We start from the raw sequence: 19980 nt of genomic DNA, 5'->3' as shown, positions 1-19980 counted from the left end.
TAAAATGCACGGGGAGCTACCCTCTTCCTCACCAGTGGACCAGTGTGTATTTATTGTAGGTGACAAATGCAGCGTCAACAGACACCTCGCTATTATTGTCGGTGTTCCGTTGGTTAGGTGTGCTTCACACAGGCTCAACTTAGCTGTGCAGAGGGAAATGCAAGAACACAAAACGGACCTGGCAGATGTGCAGACGCTGATGATCAAGTTGCACACACTGACCAACTCCGCTACACTCCGGTACGCTTTACACTATTTCGGTATTATTTGTACAATCCCTGTGTCAATTTTTACTAATTACTTCATTTCCGATTTTCTTAAAATGAACCTTCGATCCGTAATTCATAACTATGCCCGCTGGAGCTCAACTTTCATGATGTTGCATCGATACTTCAAGCTGCTAGAGTACCTCGATAACGAGGGTGAAGATATTGCTGATCTTCTTCCTACCCCAACCTGCAATCGTTGCCTGCGCACACTCAAGGACGTGGTGTTGTGTAGGGACATGCAGAAAATCTCACTACCGAATGGTATGAGTCCAACCAACAACACGCGCTTCCCTTGCAAAAGGTAAACGAACGTTGGATCAACACCTGAAGATTAGGAACGATCCCTTACACCGGATGTAAGCACCTCTGTATACCAAGGTTGAGTTCGGTCAACCTTAAAACCTGCACTACTAGCCACAAGCGAGGGCTAGAATGATATATTGCGCTTTCGCGCAAACCCCCGCAGTCCCTCAGAAGGAAGGATACCGGCATCCACGCCTAATACGGGTTTGCCGAGGTAAACCTCGGCGGGTAGTGAAATAAACTCGGGAACACTCGGGTTCCTCCAATATATGGGACCGATACTCCCTGTCGTCCCCAACTCTCGGCCACTCCTATCTCTTGGACTGACCAACAACAAACTCTCGGTTCAATGTATCTCAAGCTCGCTGACAGGCATCCCACGCAGCCGAGCGTATCCAGACGCTAAGACAAGCTAGCTAAACTTACCAAAGACGGACTTGACCCTTGGTGGCTTGGGGGGAATACTGCTGATTTATTTCTCTTATCCTACGGCTCTGGAAGCCTCTGTAGGTCATCGTTTAGCTATTCCTATACAAATATCAAGTGTAAACATATCTCTGTGGGAAATCGTATAACCGGCTCTATACAGCCGAGGGTACGACACTAAATAGGTACAAAACGAAGCTTTTAACCTCGACCGGGGTTTTATTAGACCTAGCCGAGACCTCGGTCACTATTTCTCCTGTGTCACTATAACGGGGGAAATGAGACCAGCCTATCAAGACACACTGTCGCCTTTCACTGAAAGGTGCAACGTCCGCCGGACCTTGACAGTTCGGCTCCAAAATCCAACATCACAGTGGAATCAGAGTTGAGGGCTCTCCAGGGAAACGAGTTAGACCTTCTGGACGTGCGCGAGTGGTTTGACGGCCTTCTTGTCATCAAACCGCAGTACACTGCGTATCTTGGTACGTTTGCTTTGGTTGTACATGTTTGCAAAGAATAATCTGATCGGTGTGTATGCAGGGCCAAACACCGACATCGTCCACAGCCCGGACTTCGAGTCAGGCTGCGTTCGTGTTCTTCACGACAAAAAAAACGCTTGATTGATACGTGTGAAAAAAAACAGTGCTGCGGTCATGTGTAGTTGGTGAGACGCCAGAGCCTACTTCGGACAGTAAGGAGCACGGTTCCTTTGTGGAGCGCCTCCAAAAACGCTGACGCTTCACCCAAGAAGAGCAACAGTACGTCCTGCTCTCCAGCATCCCGTCTACATCAAATATCGTGAAGAGATTCTCCAGTATTGCCCGAACGACGTTCGCCCACGAGCGCAACAGCCTCCACCCGATCACCCTGTTACAAATATTGTTCCTGCGCCAAAATGCTAGCTACTGAAACGTACGCACAGTAGACAGTTTCCACAGATAAGCACAAAATACAATTGGCAATCATTATGTCATGATTTATTTCTTGCTGCTTCAGCATGCCTTTATGTATGCAGAGGCTTCACTTAGCAACACTGCATTATTTATCTTTCGCCGCTGTTGGCAATAAATAATCATGCCATAAACGTTAGCCCTGCACGCACCCATAGTGTTGAAGGCGCTTTCAGCCCTGAAGAGAGTGAGCCTATTCTCTATAAAATGCACACTATTGTCGAAATCCAGATTGTCACCTTCGGCGAGCTGCTCGAAGTGTCTGGCCTCGTTTCGCAAATTATCTATTTTGTCATTAAACCTACCCGAGTACTGTAGTACACCATTTCCCACCCTACTTGCAAGTTTTACAAACCAAGCTGCAAAGTGATAAAAACCGGGTCACTTCAAGTGAGCAAAATTGGTGCATTTTTCATGTTTTGCAAAATGGATGGGTACACTTTTCAGGCAAACTGCAACCAGTCACTTTGGCGCGAACTCAAGGCGCCTGCCGCGCTAATTGCCCCGCGAGAGCTCCCGCTTTCCACACAATGCACTCAGTCCCGCAAATGCCGAGCTCCACGCCACCCTCCAAGACCAGCGTTTCCTTCGAGCGGGCCCAAGCAAAGGCTCGCGTCGCTCGCGCCTTCCAAGAAGACAATGACTGGAGAGAGGTAACGACGTCAACTACCATACTTCTCGCCGAGCCGTCCTCGCTGCCGGCGCGAAACTCAAGCAGCACGGCGGCTTACGCCCTTCTTCAGTCAAATGACGGTGGATGTCATGAGCAAGCTCGAGGAGCTGATCGACAAGGATTGCCGCATGACACTGGAGCAGCTGCGCGACCGTCTCCACTCCAACCTTGGCGCCGATGTCAGCGTGGCGTCAGTGCATCGCGCGCTCCAGGGCAGGCTTTACTCGACGAAGCGCCTGCGCATCGAGAAGGAGACAATGAACTCAAGCGTCAACAAGGAGAAGCGCAAGGTCTTTGTCGCAGAGTTGAGCAAGCACATCAAGAAGGGTAACATGGTGGTGTTTCAAGACGAGACTAAATTCAATTTATATTTATCTAGAAATGAAGGTTGGTCGCGCATTAGAGAGCGCGCTGTAGTCCAGCTGCCGCCGTCAAAAGGCAGCAACCTGCACATCCAAGGCGGCGTCTCAAGCGGGTCCGGGCTGGTACTACTGCAGACTCATGAGGGCTCTGTCAAGAAGCAAGAGAATGCGCGCTTCATGGCGGATCTTTTCGTCGCTGCTCTCCGATCGGAGGAGTACAAGGAGCTGCAGTCAGCCAAGGTAGTGATCGTGACTGACAACGCGCCTGCGCACAGCGAGGTAGAGAGGCTGGCGCGCGAGTACCTGGCCGCGGATGACATCGTGAACCTGAACAAGTTCGTCGTCCTGCGCCTAGGCCCCTACAGTCCGATGCTGAACCCCATCGAGGGGTGCTGGAACTCGCTTAAAGCCAAGATGCGTCGGTTCATGGCCGAGAGAAAGCAAGAGTTTTTGGTGCGTGGTGAATATGCCACGTTCATGGAGCACCGCATGCAGTTGATGAAGGAGGCAGTGGAGTTTGGCAAAACGGTGATTACTGCGCGACTTGTGTGGCGTTATGAGAGACACTGCCTGCTTCATTGTTTCGCAGCAGAGAAGGGAGACGACATGAAGCTGGGCGCGTAGTCTAGCTTTGCAGTTTGCTTGAAAAGTGTACCCATCCATTTTGCATAACGTGAAAATGCACTTTTTGCGCTAGTACCCAAAATCCCATTTTGCAGCTTGATTTGAAATTTTCGAGACTTGGGTGGGAAAAGGTGTAGTCAGCAGATATAGTTTTGATACCACCTGCATTTCACCGACGAAATTTCTTCTGCACAGTTCCAAAACCATTGTTTTGTCTTCCGGTCCTAAATGCTTGCAGGTTGAGAATCCGGGTGCTTGGTTGAAGGTGAAATGGACTCTGATATTCAATGCATCCACTACTGCGCTAGCTACAGTGGATTTTGTTAGTTTCGTCTTTCCTATATGCTTCCTTACTATGCAGTATACAATACTCGAGATGTCGTCATCCTCTCATGCATCGTCTAGTCGTTAGTTACGACCTTGCGAGGTTTCACGTGCTGTACAGACAACGACGGAGAAATCCGACACCACTGAAAGCCAACTTCCATACTAAAATAGAAATTGTAATGGAGCCACGCTGGCCTACACCGTTGCCGAGCAAAAGAACTTGTAATAGGGGGAGACCCATTGTTCTTCGGTGTGGTCCACACTGGTCACCTTAAGTACGAGTACGTACCCCACACGAGTTGGTGTGTGGCACCCTGCAGCACGTTAAGTACGATGGTGTACATCACACTAGATACGGAGTCGGACTTACCGTAGCGGATCAAATGGGGGCCACCCATTTGAAAGATCGTCAGTTTCGACAGGAGTTCAGTATGCAGATAGTTTACAGTAGTTAGGACCTTACAAGGGAGATTAATACAGACAGTTTAACTCTAACCTGGAAGTTCGCAAGTCGTTTGGTACTCGGTACCCGGAAACGACTGGAAGGCAAGGTTACAACAGAGACACCAGGCGTCTGTTTGTGGTTAGCGCGTTAACGCTTCCTCTAAGGCTAAGGTGCGTGTGACCCCCGTCACAGAAATCACCAATCCCGACAAGAAAAATACGACAGTGCATTTGATTAGTAAAAAAAATGATTTGTAAAATCAAATCCAAATAACAGATGAATGAACAGAAAAAGACTGAATTTCAAACTGTTACCTCCGGATACTTACGAATAGCCTTTTGGAAGCTACGGGTTATTGTCGCTTCTGTTAAGGTGTCCCAAGCAGCAATGGTAGACTGGATAGCACGGATGCGTTTTTCCTTAGCAATTCCTCCCGTCCGTAGATTCCTGCTGCTTATAATTATAGCTTTAAGTGGTGCCATTGCCCCCACATCTAGTGGTTGACAAACAGCGATGCTGTTTGGGGGTAATGGAACCACCGTAGCGTTGGCTTCTTCGGCCACAAGCCGCTGTCCTTCTTCCGATACGTGACATTCGAAATTGTCAACAAGAAGGACAGCTGGTGCGTCTATTTTAAATTTTATCAGTTTTCAACATAGTATTTCCATACCGAGCTATCCATCCATGCATTCTCTTGTACAGCGTAGAAGTGTCCATCGAAATACTCCTCGAGTTCATTTTGCTCGATTTGTCCACCCAGATCACCGCATATGCTGAAGTGAATCGGCATTTTCTTTCCTATAATCATAGAACCAATTAAAAATTAATAAAAAAAATCGGTAACAGCACACATATTAATAAAACAATCCATAATATCACAAATATTAATGCTTAACATCGTCGCGTACAGTCAGCTCTGCTGTCATGCGACCGGCGTGCTTGTTTGCACCCAAAATGCGCGTCGAATCCTTCTGGTCTATCGCAGCCAAGCCTTGATCGGTGGCATGTTGAACATTATCACAGCTTCGTTAACATTAAACCGCCATCTCTATCAAAGGCTTCATGTTGGGCAGAAAAATCTAGGGCAACCATCGCCCGCGTTTCCTCTAGGTCAGACGTACGACGTTTTGGCGGCTGGGGGCTTCTGAGAGGAGAACCCGTGGCTATTTCAAGCAGAAAAAAGCAATAAAATGTTTTTAAGTTAAAAAAATAGCATTATAAATTATCATCAAATATTACCGATTGGTGATGCGCTGAACCATACGCTCGAGTGCAGCTTCACCTTCGTCCTTACCGTCAAAATAGGATTTCATCTAGCCTGGGCGAATTTCTCACATGAACTCGATCATTCCAGCCGTAGATAAAACCTATGCGTTTTAAATATAAAAGGCACGGATCCGTAAAATTAGAATTGGCTCAATCTTCGTGACAGTACAAAACAACAGCATAACTAAAAGCGTAACTTACGGCTTCGTCGCGGCGAACGTCCTTCATGTACGCCACTAGGTCAGTGACGCCAGGAAAAATGTCCTTGCACCCCTGACCTTTCAACGTCCTCAACGAAGCATGTGCCCTGAAGATGAAAATTGCATTTTTCTGCTTCTCCTAATCGTAGATCGTCCCACGGACGAAATTGAGTTGCTGCGAGGCAGCCTTGACACCAACGCACTCCAGCAGTGCTAACGCCTCACGCATTGTCTTGATACTGTGGCTTCGTTCGATGCGGTTTATAGCGTAGACTGAGTCGGAGAATTAGCAACAGCCCTTGTGTAACGGGATTACATTAAGAGTGCCCGTCACTCTTCCGAGTTGGGTACATGGTGTACCCAACACCACTGACACGCCCACAGCCACCCATACATACAACATATAGGAGAAACAATAGTTGACTTAGGAATTGTATTGCATGACGATTTCTAGGTAACTAACTATGAATATATCAGTCTACAATCTATGTTGTTTTTTATGCCAACCGTTCCCCAATACCGGGAACTAGTGAATTGCCGTTCACTTGGAGTTGGTATACTCCTAGCACTTCCTCAAGCACAAGATGCTGTGTGACTCCCGTCACACCTGGGGCGTTTGATCTGCGAGCCATTCATTTTATTTGGGTAACCTATTGGCTAAAACAATTCTAAAATGCGATCGGATTGGTTGAAATCAGGATTGATTTAATATGGAGGGAGCGTGGTGCCAGTGTCAAATGCCAGATTTCTTATGTCGGTCGGATTTCTCCGTCGTTGTCTGTATGCTGATATTAGTCCGTACCATGGATCCGCTACAATCATGACCGTATATAACCCTGTAACTGCTGTTCGGAAAGAAAGGAATTTAAATTACGTTTTTTATTATCAAGCGGTTGTTTGATTTTAGAGATTGAAGCAATCGAAATCGCAGTTGACCCCGTAGGCCGATTTGAGCACAGCATTCTGGGTCCTGTGCATCAAGAAGCCTATTATGTCACTCCATTGTGCACTCTAGCAATGGAGTTGCAATATTTTTCCGGAGTATATGACCAGCATTTTTCCTATCACTGATTCTGAGCATGTTCTACAGCACGGGCCGAGTATATCGAGTTTATGATTCTAATACTGGACGCGCTGTACATGTAACTTACCTTGTTGTGCTTTTCCACCTCCCTGCGGCAGCTACTCGCGCACGACGTCAATGACAACTATCTAAAGCAAACTAATTAACTCGGTGGCGAAAATCTTGATTTACGCTGGGATCGAGCGCATACAAGCCCTCCTCATTCTCTTGCAGAGAACTTTGGGCTTCTCTCCATCGTTCCAACTGGCTTTTGTTTGGAAACCCATGCTCCTGCTATTCAAGGTCACCTTTTCTTGTAGACGATCTCTATCTTGCATATTTTTCTGGTGCATTATAGAACGCTGTGTCCGAGGAGAAACCTGCGCTATTGTTTTCGTGTTTGTAGGCATGAGCTCCATTATTTAGGCAACCTGACCCCGTTCGCGCGCGGTTAAAACGATTCGACCAAGCGATGTTGAGATTGTGTCGACAATTCACTCTTCGGTATACAGGAATACTATCCATTGCCAAGGATGATAAATTGCTTTGATCTTTTGATCATCAGAAGCTACAGATATCGTTTGCAAGTACTTTAGAAGTTTGTCCTGCATGCGACGATGCCGTGTCGTTACGCAACAGATGGCTACACCCGCAAAGATAGCGACTCTTTCGACACGGGGCTTCAAATAGTCTTTACGCACAGTCATGACGGAGACGAAGGTTGGCGATTCCGATGCGAAGCAGGGACGGCTTCGATACTTCACGCCGCGTGAGGTGGCGACCCACAACTTAGCCAAGGTGTCTTCTAGCTCTGCTAATGGTGGTGAACCTTTCACGACTGACAAGTCTTGTGCTTTCTGTGGCTTTAGGACTGCTGGGTGACAATCAACCACCGCGTGTTGGATCTCTCCCCGCTGATTGAAGAGAACTCTGGTGGGTTTGTGTAAATCGTGCACTAACTGAGAAGTCACAGTTCTAACTTCCTTACGTGCCACGGGCAGGTGCACTCGTTCAGCCGCTCATCCGTCATTCTGGCGAAGATCTCTCTCATTGGTTTGACCCGGACACAGAAGACGTAATATCCTAGTCGAGTAGGGACGTTTTCATGCTGGCAACCCGACTAACGATTTGTTTCAATTCTTTCCAGGTGAAATATCACGTAGACCCGGAGAGAAACCTGTCTGTGCCATTCCTACCGTATGGACGCTTTCTTCACGTGCCACCGCTCGATCCTACTGCTCAGTGGCGAACAGCGGATCTATTGCCGTGGTGGCGCGACTCTCAATACATTGTCGGACGACTAACGAAGAAGGCTCGCTGGCTGGAGGTCGTCAATGTGCTGACTCAACAGCGACACTCGCTGGAAGTGTGCTGCGAAGAGACCCTCGCCGAGATTCAAACGCGTTATCTGCGACTCAATGCCCACGCTGGGAGCTACACGTGGAAGCACCTGGAAGACGACGAGTTCGTGCCTTTGCATATGCAGCGCACGCTGGATGAGAACGGCATCCCAGACGAGTCGCCGATATTTGAACGCTTCGACATGGACGAGCAGCAGTTCATGCCAACACTGCACATTTATTTCGACGATGATCTAACCATCATGTAAGCCACAAGGAGCTTTTCGTGGTGACAAATGCGAATACACTTGACTACTATCAAGCATCGATCCTCCATTCATATCCAAAAAGCCAAGGGTCGCTAATACTCGTAGCCCTAAAGATCATCTTGGATGAAGATATGATCACACGGAATGTTCCTTCATTGACAGGAACGAGTGATCCTGGTGGTAGCACTGATTCGTCTGGACAAGGGCGTGTGAGAGCACCCGAAGATGTTCTACGCCAAGCTCGTGCTACGAGGTAAAGAGCGTTGGCATGTACCGTCATGGACAGTGATCTTTATCTGACGTTGCTCTTGCTGTTTCAAGCATCACGGGAGTTCTAGGGCAAATCGGTCGGTATTTCAAGTCTTTCGTAGCATGGATCTAGCTTGGGAACTAACTACTTTATTCACCCGTGCACTTCCCCAGCTAGTGTCGCTTCTCACGCTTTAGATATTCTTCAAGAGCTCAAGAATGAGACTGCTGAAGTGCAGGATCGCATGACGAAGCTTCATCAGCGTGTGGACGTCCTTGCAGACGTTGTCGATAGTCAAATTCGACAGCAAAACGGCAAAAAATCGGCAGCCGACCTGTTGCTCTTGCTGCCATCCCAAGAAGAGAGCGATCGCGTGCTTTGCATCCAGACTACCAGCGTGTCCTCATCTATTGGCACAAATAACAACTTGAATCGACCTCCCACGGTCGTCGAAGTTTATGAGCGATGCGAAGGCATCCCGCCATTGGAACTGGTACGAGCTTAATGCTTTCAAACGCTGTGACGCTAGTCGTAGGCTCTCGAATCTGACGGTTTTGATAGCTGGACAGCTTTTACGACACTGAGCAGCGCGATACTGCAGGGAATCAGGTTGACAGCTCTGAACAAGGCTCACGTTCGCATACCTCATCGATCTCGAGGAAGAAGTACAGCAATCCAGGCTTTTTCATGGAAGAATGGCTGAAGAAAGAGGAAGGTAGACATCAGCGAACGTTGGAGATCAAGGAAGAGCGTCGTCGCGAACGGCAAAATCTCCGTAAATCCAGGGAACTTGACCAGCAGCAGCAAACGACGAGCACTGATGACTCGAAGAGTTCTGCAAGCACCGACGATGCCGAGCAGAAGGTCAAGTTCCTCAAGATCAGGTCGTGGAGAGAAATCTATGGCACTGGCGAGGGGAAGGAGTTGATGAAACAACCGCAGTCAAGTGTCCGGAGTCCTAGCCTGCGAGATCTACGCAAGAAGGCCCACCAGAGTCTCGCTTCAATCACGCAAAGTCCGACGCGTGCTGAGGAACGTCAGCAGACAGCGTTTCCCCCTCCTCCGCCACCGCCACCGCTACCAAACAGTCCGGACAAGTTAGGCCATACTCGCCACCAATCTCTCAGTAACGAGCAGCTTACTGTGCTGTCTCCCCCTGATCCACCGGCGAATCTGGGCGGCGCCTTCATGCAGGAAATGGACGACGACGAGATTACGATGGAGATGCAACGAGATGACGAGTTCGTGAACGGTATCCCACCCCCTCCACCCCCACTACCAGACTCAACCTGTCCCGACGAGTTCACAGACCATGGGTTGTCGTACTACTACGACCCATCAGCGAGCCACAACCTGCCCCCACCTCCCCCACCTCTGCCTCCTCCTGAACTGGACGAACAGAGCAAGTCTGACGCCTACTACGATGCCTACGAAGAGGAGGATGAAGAGATTCCCCCGCCTCCCCCTCCAATGGAAGAGCTCGACCAGCCTCCGCCTCCGCCCCCGCCTCCACCCTCCGACCCTCATCCATCAAATTTCTTGGAGGAAATCCAACTGGGGAAATCTCTCCGCAGAGTTAAGAAGCGTGAACCTCAACGCGACGCCCCCGTCCAGCACCAAACAGCTCTGCTCCAGCAAATCTTGCAGAAACAGAGTCGCCACTTGCGTCCCGTGGAGCCCCGTCGCCCGCCACTGCAGACGCGTCAATCCCCGTTCGCAGACTCCATCGCGCGCATCCTCGAGCGCAGCGCCGTAATCGCCTACGACTCAGACAGCGACTCGCACCAGTCCAGCAGCAGCAACTCAGACGACTGGTAGCTTCAACTTCTACATTCAAACAACTTTCGTTGCAGGTATACCACACCAACATTACGTCCACCACACCAGCTACATTCCTGCAACATCCTGCGATCCAAAACCTCCCCTCCGTCATTCAACTATTCGCTAAGCAAGATGCAGCAGCCCGCAGGCCAGGACAAGCCGCAGGACGGCATCCCGTACCTGGGCTCCCGCATCTCGCTCGTCTCCAAGACGGACATCCGCTACGAAGGGTTCCTGTTCAACATCGACACGCGCCAGAGCACAGTGGCCCTGCAGAGCGTCCGGTCGTTCGGCACTGAAGGGAGACGCCCCGAGCACGTGCCGCCGTCCCCCCACGTGCTGCAGTACGCAACCTTCAAGGCCGCTGAGATCAAGGACCTGCACGTGTGTGAGGCCGCTCCACAGCCGCCACAGCCGCCGCAGCCGCCACTTCCGTCAGGAGCACCTCCAGCCCCAGCTGCAGCCCCCAAGCCGACGCTTTTAACGCCAGGCTCGGTGTCCAGTGCCCAGAAGCAGGATCAGTCTCAGACTCAGGTGCAGCCTCAGGTGCAGCCTCAGGTGCAGCCTCAGGTGCAGCCTCAGGTGCAGCCCCAGGTGCAACCTCAGATACAGCATCAGAATCAGAGGCGTCAGGGAGGAGGTAATAGGACGATCCCGGGCATGGGCGGCCACTTGCTTAAGCGCAAGGAGCGTCGTGTCCCTGGAGGTGCAGAGGTTGCGGGCGTCGGACCGGATGCCGCCTCTGGGGAGTTCAACTTTGCTGAGAGACTGGGGGACTTTGACAAGCAGGAGGAGTTCTCCAAACTGGAGGAGAGCACCAACCAGGAGTCCAAGGGGTCGTACCAGAAGTCGTCGTTCTTTGACACCATCTCATGCGACGCTCTCGACCGTCTGGAAGGACAGCGCGCGAGGATGAGCGGCGCGGAGGAGCGCAAGCTCAACACGGAGACGTTCGGAGCCGTGGGGCTCAACAACCGCCGCAACTTCCGCGGACGCGGACGAGGACGACGTGGCGGATACCGCAATGGCAACTGGAACGGAGGCCGCGGCAATGGTGGCGGCCGTGGACGCAACAACAATGACGGGTTCCCCAGACCGCAACCCGCTGGTCCGTAAAGCGCGACCCTGGACAAGTACCGGATAGGATTAAATGCTGCTAACTCATCGATGATGAACCAGCCACACGCGTCTCTTGTTCCCTGTTTCCTGCTGCTGTAGACAAGGGGTTGCCAACAGGTAGGTCGACATCAAGTACGTCTGTTTCGAGTCAACTTGGCTGCTGGTACGCAATTCTTGTGTTGTGTAGCACTAGACGCAGTCGACGATTTCCATGAGTGCGTCGTAGAACTGGTCGCGATTCAGCCTCGTCTCGTCCTGTGAAAAGAGCGGGAGTTAGGACTGGTTCGCATGTTACTATGAGCTTGGATCGTACCCAAGGACCGAGCTTCTTGTGCGCGCAAGCCACGAGCTGCTCCAGGTGCAGCTCGTCATTCTCCGTGGGTTTGAGCACTCGCTTCTCGGCGAGATCGTGACGCGCGATGCCAATTTGCATGGTGAGCCACATCTCCATGTCGTGCGCTGAAATGGTCGGGGCAGAGTTGGCGACCAGTTCGAACGGAGGCGGACCGGCAAACAGCGAGTAACGGAACTTGACGTAGCAGCAGCGCTCGAGCTCCGTCGCGATCTCGGTGAAGTTGGTGCTGCTCATCTGGCAAAGACGCAGTAAATCTTGTTAGCTTTCAGTGTCTACAGCAAAAACACACGGCCGTATCCGGATACCTCTAGCAGATTCGCTTCAATGCAGGCGTCGAGGTTGTCGTAGTGGAACTTGGCAATGTCCAGTAAGTACGTCACCGACACGGTATCGGTTCCTCTGCTGCTGATGCTCATCGTCTTGTCCAGTAGCTTGTGTACGTATCCTTTCCACTCGTCGAGGCTGACGGCGTCGTCCTGATCCGTGTCCAGCACATCGAACGGAGGCAGTTTGCTTGAGCGCAGATAAAGTGTGTCGTCGCCATCCTCCGCCAACGAGCGCCACGGGAACCCGCTCGGTTCGTTGCGCTCGGACTCGCGACGTCCGAATTGTCTCGACACGTCAGCCAGCGAAAGCGGAATGGCTCTCGCTCCGTGGGCAGCTCCGATGTCACCCCACCAAGGCACCGACTGCACCGCAGCAAAGGACAACAGTCCCAACAACAACACTAACTTCACACCTCCCATTGCACCGCTGCAAGGACGATCTTCGCTGCTCAATGGCTGTCGCTGAGCGTTCACATCCCCACTGTACCGACCCTTGACGGTCGTCGAGTCTCCGCCGCTCGTTCATTTGAAGTGTGATCCTTAGCGATTAAACTGGAACATCTCAATGAGGTGACGTTTGAGCGAGCAGGACTTCCAGGCAGCTCAGCTTGAGGCGGGCAAGCGATCTTGGGATTGGCATCGCGGATGCACTTCAGCGAATCTGGCAAAGCGTGGAGCCAGGAACTTACGGGTCGTAAGTTACGGCGTCTCGGAGGGTCTGGAGCTCGCCGTCAACGGCAAAGCCTGTGCATTGGGCCGTGGATCAGCTCGCTGGACGTTGCTCAATACTAATGACTGGATCTCTTCCTGTCGACGCGGGACTAAAACCCATGTCGACAGCATGCACCGTTCGCCGAAGGGGACGCCGCTATGCCGCTCTGGAAGCTTTCGCACCACGCACATGTGATCCCTTCCGTCATTTCTACTTCGTGCGGGTTCCCGACACCTCGATCGATACCCTGTCGACATGGGGACGATGCTGTCGCTAGCGTCGAAACCGACTACATCGTCCATGCGGAGACCAACAACACGCCGCCCGTCACCCGAAGTCCGTATCCTGGCAGTGCACATGCGGCCTCCGTTCACCTGCAACGGCACAACTGGGACAGTCGCTCGTGGTCGCGAGGACGAAATGCAGGCCCTGGCACATCTCTTCCGGGCGATTGTGAGCGGCGACCCACGACCCCAGCAAAAACTCCTGCTGCAGTAAAGGACAGCAAGTTTACGATCGTAATGGTATACATGTACTTGCAAAATGGTTTAACTTTTCTCACTCTTGGTACGTTGTCGTAACGAAATACAATGGGGGTCCACAAAACTCGCTTCTTAGGCGCCGATGGGGGTCGCGTTCGAGCACTGGCACAGCGCCACATTGCGGCCGTGGAGCTTCTGCGTGTCGCGAGCGTTGGGCCTCGGGAGGAACTTCCGGTACAGCTCGAGCTGCTCCGGAGACGCCTCCAACATGTCACTCACGACGATCCACTCGACCCCTTCCGTGTACGGGGGCGTCGTCAATGAGCCCGAGTAGCGGAAGATCTTGCCGTCCAGCAGAGCGTTAAGCTCGTCGCCACCGGCGATCTTGCCCAGTGCAACGTGGTCATGTTTGTCGCGTTTCAAAGTGCTGATCTCGTCCCAGAATTGGGCCAGGAAGGCGTTCTCGTCTCCCTCCCGGAAGAAAACCCCAACGACTGCGAGATCGCCGTCCGCGGACTGGTGCACTAAGTGCAGCTCCATGGCGCGCGCGTTGCCGTCCACCGTGTGCTCACTCGGGGCGTGGAAGTGAAACTGCACCGTGAAGTACTTTTTGCCATTGAGCACGAGGAAGTTGCGCTCGTGGTCGCTCCAGTTCACTTGGAAGTTGTCGCCCCCGTGCACGAGCTGCATCTCGGCCAACGCAGGTCCGAGCTGCAGCGAGTTGTCGGCCGCGCTCAGCGTCACCAATTGGGTGGTCGGGTCCTCCACGATGTCGATGGGGGACTGCTTGGTCAAAGTCGGAGCTTTTTTCTTGCCCGCGTAGGCCGCCGCTTTGTGGTGCAGCACTTTGGAGACGGAGGAGCCCATGGCAGGTGAGAGTCGAAGGAGGAGGTGGCGGCCACAGGGCAAAAGGCAGAATGGCGGCTTCGAAGATGCCGACCAAGTGCTGGTTTGACAACGGGAGCTAACGGCAGCCTCAGCTTTTTTTGGGGAGCTCAAGCCACATAACGGTTTCGAGTGTAGCGCGTGTTTTTCTGCCGCCTTCAACGGACTTTGGCCAGGATGCGCTCGGGTTGTTGCCGGTTGCCGTCCCGACGGTGGCCGCAGTATCATTTTCTTCCCCACGAGGTCCCGCCTACGTCCAGCGCAGCAGCAGCGATCGGGCGATTGCTGGGCTCACTGGGCTCATTGCAGAGGCGCTGGCTGCTTCGGGGCCGTCGTGGGCTGTCCTAAGCGTGGGGCTCGGAAAAAAGCGGTCGAGTCGGCCGAGTACTCGAAGCGGCCCATGCATGCGAGCCAAAGTGGCTGCATTTTGCCGGCGCTGGTGTTAAACAGCGAGAGAGAACCAACAGCGCCCAGAAAAGCAACAAAAGCTGTTGGTTTTCTAACAGGAAGCCCATGCAAGGTGCAGGAGCGTGCAGATTTGTAGCGAATCGTGGAGCCGCACGCCACTCGGAACGAGCTCGCGGCAAGTCGAAAGCGAGATCATGGGGAGCGCTGTGTTCGCGCTTTCGTTGAGCACAGCCACGGATCGCAGCAACATTTCGCGTACGCCGGTGGACAGACTGCTCCAGCCAGCGCTCAACACGCCCCGTCCGTGCATTGCGGGTGCATGGAGTGCTCGGCTTTAGCGGGTGAGTGGGAATAGCTGCTACAGCGGAGCGGAGGGCCAGGACCAGGACCGGCGACGTGCAGGCAACTCGAAGCTCCGTCCTCGAAGCTCCGTCCTCCACGGAGCCTAACTGTTTATTATGCTGGCGAAGATCTGCCATCTGCATTCTGCTGCAGATGATTGTTTTACGGCTGCGATTAGCGAGATAATAATCGGCCGACCTCGAAGTGCAGGAAGAGCAAACGTCGACGACCTTCGCTGGCGTTCGGCGGCTTGACATCTGCAAGTAGAACCAGGCGAGGAAGCAGAGCGTTGCTCAGCCCCAGAGACTTGCAGAGCGCGAGGAAGTAAGCACTTACAATGTAAGCTACATGAGCCTCATTCAACGACTGCTGGTACATGATCTCTCCATGTGATTCTGGTGAAGATTGCACTCGTTGGGGCCGGATCAGCTCCCGAAGCTGTCACGCACGCAGCTAGTTTACTTCACTAGCATGCATTACTCAATTACGCCAGCCTCATCTGTAAACACGAACACCAACAACTGAGGAAAGTGCCAGCTTTGGCAAGTTTTCGGAAACGAAGCTTCCAATCGGGGCAAGCTGGTTTAGAGCACACTGTAGCAAGCAAGGCGCACACTGAGGCCACTACATGAGCAATGCTCAGAACATTGCCTATTCTCATTGAGCAGCAACAGCATCAGCATTGTTCGGTTGATGTCGATGTTGTCGATCGAGTCTAAAAATGAAATGAACTTCAATGCCCTAGTTTCTACTTGGCAGATTGAACTTTACTAGCAGGTGTCTTCTAGATTAGTACACCCCACACTCCATGCTGGGCCTTAACGTCACCAAGGTCCTTGGCCCAAGGATACGCTGCTGCTTTCGTTGCTGCAAGATCAGTTGATACGAATTTTGACGTCGACAACCAGCATAGCATTCGTTCTCGCACCAGTTACCTTCGTTTCCAAACACGAAGGTCAATTGATAGCAGCATGGAGCTAACCATTGCGCCATGAACCGAGCAACAAACACGAAGATGCGAACTGCCACCTGCAGATGTTACCTGTACCAGGGCAACTAAACTCGCGATACAGAGGTCCCTCTCAATAAGCGCAGGGTCTGTACCGAATCGATTTCGGAGGGACTAAAGATAAGCGAGAGGATTTGTACTGAATTATGTTATATCATTGATCAAAAATATCAGGATATTGAAACAAAGAGGTGTGCTTATTAAACGGAACCTCTGTAGTCATTCATTCGAGGCACCATTAGTGACATGTGTATCAAAACGCCAAGAGGAGTTGATAGCCATGCCTTGGCCATTGATCCCCGCTGCTGCTGCGTCATCTACCTTTTGCATCGTCGCAATCGTAATCTGCAATGCCAGACTCGACGCCGCAGCCCCCACTGCGCCTCGATCCTACTTCTCCTCCTCAGCCCTGTCATATCGGAAGCTGCCAATGTACCAATCCTTCAGCTGCAATACCAACAAGCTTGATGTCGTGCAAGATATTCTACTTGAAGTATGAAGCTCATGTTGCTGTAATGATTGGGATATGCACGACGCTGTCTCTGGCCAAGATCCATGCCGCTGTGCTGGTGGAGTATTTTGGCGGCTGAGAGGAATTACAACAAGTCCTCTTTGGGCATGCGTTGCCCGACATTCTCGACAGTGCTGTGCATTCTCACCGCCTCCTTCACGCCCGGCGACGTTGACATCTCTCCTCCACCATCTGCACCCAGAAGCTCTCAGCCGCGTCCTCATCCATCTCGGGCGCATAAAAAGCAATGCTGCGTGTAGCGTTGGAAAATGCTTCGGCTCGTTCCTCGACGTGTCGCTTGCTCTCCAGCACCATCATCTCGAAATCCTCCACGTCCCGCTTACGCCGGAAATACGGCGCCACCTGCAGGTCTGCAACATAGTGGAAATCTCCTAGTTTCGCTCCGAAAGGACCAGCAAACTCATCAGCAACGCTTCAGTTCGTGACGCTGACGTGTCAACATGTAGCCATGAGCTCATCAAGGCCGCCCATGCAGGTCACAGGTCGCAGCAATGGTTCCGAATCGAAGCGATGCCAGGCACGTGGCGGTGCATCCACTCGCTTGCACTTTCCGAATTGCTCTCGTCTTCAACCATCGCTGGACGCATTTGGACTCCATGGGACTCGCAGCGTTTGCACGCAGAGTGAAGGCGTTCGGGGCGCGGCAGTGGAACTCGTGCGGAAGGCCGTCGCCAAGTCGTGCGCGCAATGTGGCCTCGCGCAGAAATCAGGACCACGCGGACGCACGGGGATTTGCTGTGCCGGCGGCGAGCACGAATGGCGAAGAAGGCGAATCTTTACATGTTAGTGGGTCTAGGAACAAGGAGGCGTGTGTCGCTCCCCCTCTCTTCCATCGCTTCTCCGGCCGAGAGAGGGGGGCGACCACAGATAAACACTATCATACTAGTAGAAGCTCGGTAGCAGCTCGGACGACTCATGAAAAGAGGCGCTTGCTCTGGTTCTCGCGCGGAGGGAACTCCATGGGCACGGCGGCCGCGGCGCTGCCCTTGGTGACACAAAACACCTTGGCCAGCGTGGCGCCGTCGCCGATGCCCGCCGCCTCGGCCGCGGCGCGCACGAACGCGTCGTTCTCCATGTACGCGAACATGCCGCAAAGCTGGCCGAATTGCACGACGCTGTTGGGCGCCAGCAGCACGCGGCCGAACCGCCCGCCGGCTTTCGTGGACAGGAACGCCGTCATGTCGTCCACGACCGAGTCGCGCGTGATGCTGCCGCGGGGCTGCGTGAGCCACTCGGGCATGGCCACGGCGGCGTCCACGGCGTTGGCCGCGTCCACGAACTGCGAGAGCGCGTTCTGGTCCCAGTGCAGCGCCAGCCCGGGCTCGTCGTCGCTCACAGACGCAGATGAAAGATACTCGTCCACCTGCAGTTCGCGTGAGTTAGGCGGGTAAACAGCTCGGCACTTTCGGAGCTGCGTACCTGGGCGATGCAGTCTTGGTACGAAAAGGCCGTGGACATGGCTGGAAACGAGAGCGCTTACTTGCTTGGTGATCGATCTGACGTCCTGAGGCCAGAGAGGAGAATGAGGCTGGGCTCGATGACGTCGGACACTGCCTCGGCTGCCCCGTGAATAAGATTCTGGTTGAAGCGGTCAAGTATCGGCGACACGACTGGACGACGCCACTTAGACCAATGGGAGGCGCACTGCGTGCCACACGTGGCGGCGGCCACTGACGTAGCGACTCCGGTGCTTCAGGACCAACGCTCGAGTCACTCGAAGGGCTCAAGTGTCCCCACAAGAGAGACGCGCTCGCGGGCAAGTGATCTTGTGAATGGGGAGCAGAAACCGGTGAAATGGATCATGGGGAAGCCGCCGCGTCCTAGAGCGCAATGCAATGTGGGCTCACCTGGTTGCTTGCGATCCTTTTCCCGCTAGCAGCAAAGAGAAAATGACATGCGCACCATTAATTCTGTCGATTGTTGCCAGACTATTAGGACTTCGCGGATTCTTACAGCACTGCTGACACGATCCTTTTGTTATTGAGTCGATCTTACCGATCGTATACGAGAACGGCCCGCTTGAGCAGTCAGCTACAGCGTGGATGCAACAATTCAAGCTGTCAGCCCAGGCATCCTTAAAACTTACGCCAATCGAAAATACAGTCGTCTGCATTACAAGGGGGCATTCGCCACAAGTCATACATGTATATATGCATGGCAATGCTTTCAAGTCGGACATCCTGCCCTACATGCAGATCGATTTTAACCGTCATAGCTTTAGCTAATTGTATACCGACCTGCTTGCCATACATGTATTTAGCCCTAATACCAACTGCAGAGCATGATCTACCAAACGGTGCTTACTTGAGTCGCTATGTTTATTCTACTTCTGTGGACGACAACAAACACATCTCAGCAAATCAAAACTGCGAAACGCATATGAGACGGCGTGAAACAAAATAATGCTAGTTAACCATTTAGAAAATTACGAGCTGGGCACACCATCGTAAAGAGGAGAGTCTCAGCTACACGTAGAGCTCCCCAGCACCAAAATCCACGTAGTCTTCGCTGAGTGAGGGTCTCTGAAAAAATGTGTTGCCTCGAGATCTGGCCGAACTCGATTTTTTTTTATTGATTGACTGGGGGTAAACTGAACCAACGGAGCCGTTGCGCCTATTCCGAGCTCCTAATTCGACTTCTTCTTTGTTTTAGACGCAGTATTATGAGCACCAAATTCAGAAAATCAAAAATCGAGGTGTATATTTAGGATTTTGGTAGCGATGGAAACAAGAATCATTTTGATTTACCGAGAACAAAACACTGCCCGGGCTCGGAAATCGCATCAGTCACGACGTTTCCTTACGTGGTCTTTTCTTCACATGTGACGGCTCCTTCGCCATGGATGCTTCGTCTCGACCACTGCGATCTCCTTCAGCTGGCTGCTGCTCGGTTTGCATTGCCTCGGCTTCATTACCGGCACTGTTCACTGCAGCTTCACTTGGTGGATCACGCTTCGTTGCTGCTTCTCTTTCAAGCTTCTTTCTCTTGGCGGATGCCTTTTGGCGTGCAGCTCGAGCCCTCTTGATCTCGTTTGCTTTCCGTTCGTCTTCGTCGTTCGGCGGAGCGTACAGTGCATCGTTCACAAACTCTTCTGGAACGTACGGACGCACTTTGTTGTACAGTTGCTGGATCTTCTCGGAGTTTGGCGGGGGGTTGGGCAGCAACTCCAAGTGGCTAGTGAACAGTACACGCACGCGATCCGCATCCACGACAATTCCATCG

At 52.4% G+C, this 19980-nt stretch overlaps 5 protein-coding genes across 5 annotated transcripts; 2 read left to right on the top strand and 3 right to left on the bottom strand.

Annotated features, from left to right (window-relative positions):
* Positions 1 to 7613: 7613 nt before the first annotated feature.
* Positions 7614 to 10585, top strand: KRP23_1576 (Cytochrome b5 domain-containing protein 1; the record flags this gene model as incomplete). Its single annotated transcript, XM_067886237.1, has 8 exons — positions 7614 to 7706; positions 7778 to 7841; positions 7910 to 7983; positions 8056 to 8513; positions 8702 to 8770; positions 8839 to 8864; positions 8941 to 9260; positions 9329 to 10585. 8 exons carry the CDS (start codon positions 7614 to 7616, stop codon positions 10583 to 10585), a joined length of 2361 nt encoding a protein of 786 aa, XP_067752155.1.
* Positions 10586 to 10720: 135 nt separating this feature from the next.
* On the top strand, positions 10721 to 11704 carry KRP23_1575 (Protein LSM14-like protein A; the record flags this gene model as incomplete). Its single annotated transcript, XM_067886236.1, has 1 exon — positions 10721 to 11704. The coding sequence occupies one exon, from the start codon at positions 10721 to 10723 to the stop codon at positions 11702 to 11704; it is 984 nt and encodes a 327-aa protein (XP_067752154.1).
* Positions 11705 to 11896: 192 nt separating this feature from the next.
* KRP23_1574 (uncharacterized protein) lies at positions 11897 to 12808 on the bottom strand (the record flags this gene model as incomplete). The annotated part of the gene is made up of 3 exons (XM_067886235.1): positions 11897 to 11962; positions 12021 to 12296; positions 12368 to 12808. The coding sequence occupies 3 exons, from the start codon at positions 12806 to 12808 to the stop codon at positions 11897 to 11899; spliced, it is 783 nt and encodes a 260-aa protein (XP_067752153.1).
* Positions 12809 to 13714: 906 nt separating this feature from the next.
* Positions 13715 to 14449, bottom strand: KRP23_1573 (Alpha carbonic anhydrase 3; the record flags this gene model as incomplete). Its single annotated transcript, XM_067886234.1, has 1 exon — positions 13715 to 14449. One exon carries the CDS (start codon positions 14447 to 14449, stop codon positions 13715 to 13717), a length of 735 nt encoding a protein of 244 aa, XP_067752152.1.
* Positions 14450 to 17671: 3222 nt separating this feature from the next.
* Positions 17672 to 18216, bottom strand: KRP23_1572 (uncharacterized protein; the record flags this gene model as incomplete). The annotated part of the gene is made up of 2 exons (XM_067886232.1): positions 17672 to 18121; positions 18178 to 18216. 2 exons carry the CDS (start codon positions 18214 to 18216, stop codon positions 17672 to 17674), a joined length of 489 nt encoding a protein of 162 aa, XP_067752151.1.
* Positions 18217 to 19980: the final 1764 nt, after the last annotated feature.

The sequence above is a fragment of the Phytophthora ramorum genome, assembly GCF_020800215.1.
Source record: "Phytophthora ramorum isolate Pr-102 chromosome Unknown Phyram_PR-102_s0001, whole genome shotgun sequence".
NCBI classification, from domain to species: Eukaryota; Oomycota; class Peronosporomycetes; order Peronosporales; family Peronosporaceae; genus Phytophthora; species Phytophthora ramorum.
The sequence above is the reverse complement of the archived record's forward strand: the minus strand, read 5'-3'. Positions and strand labels throughout refer to the sequence as shown.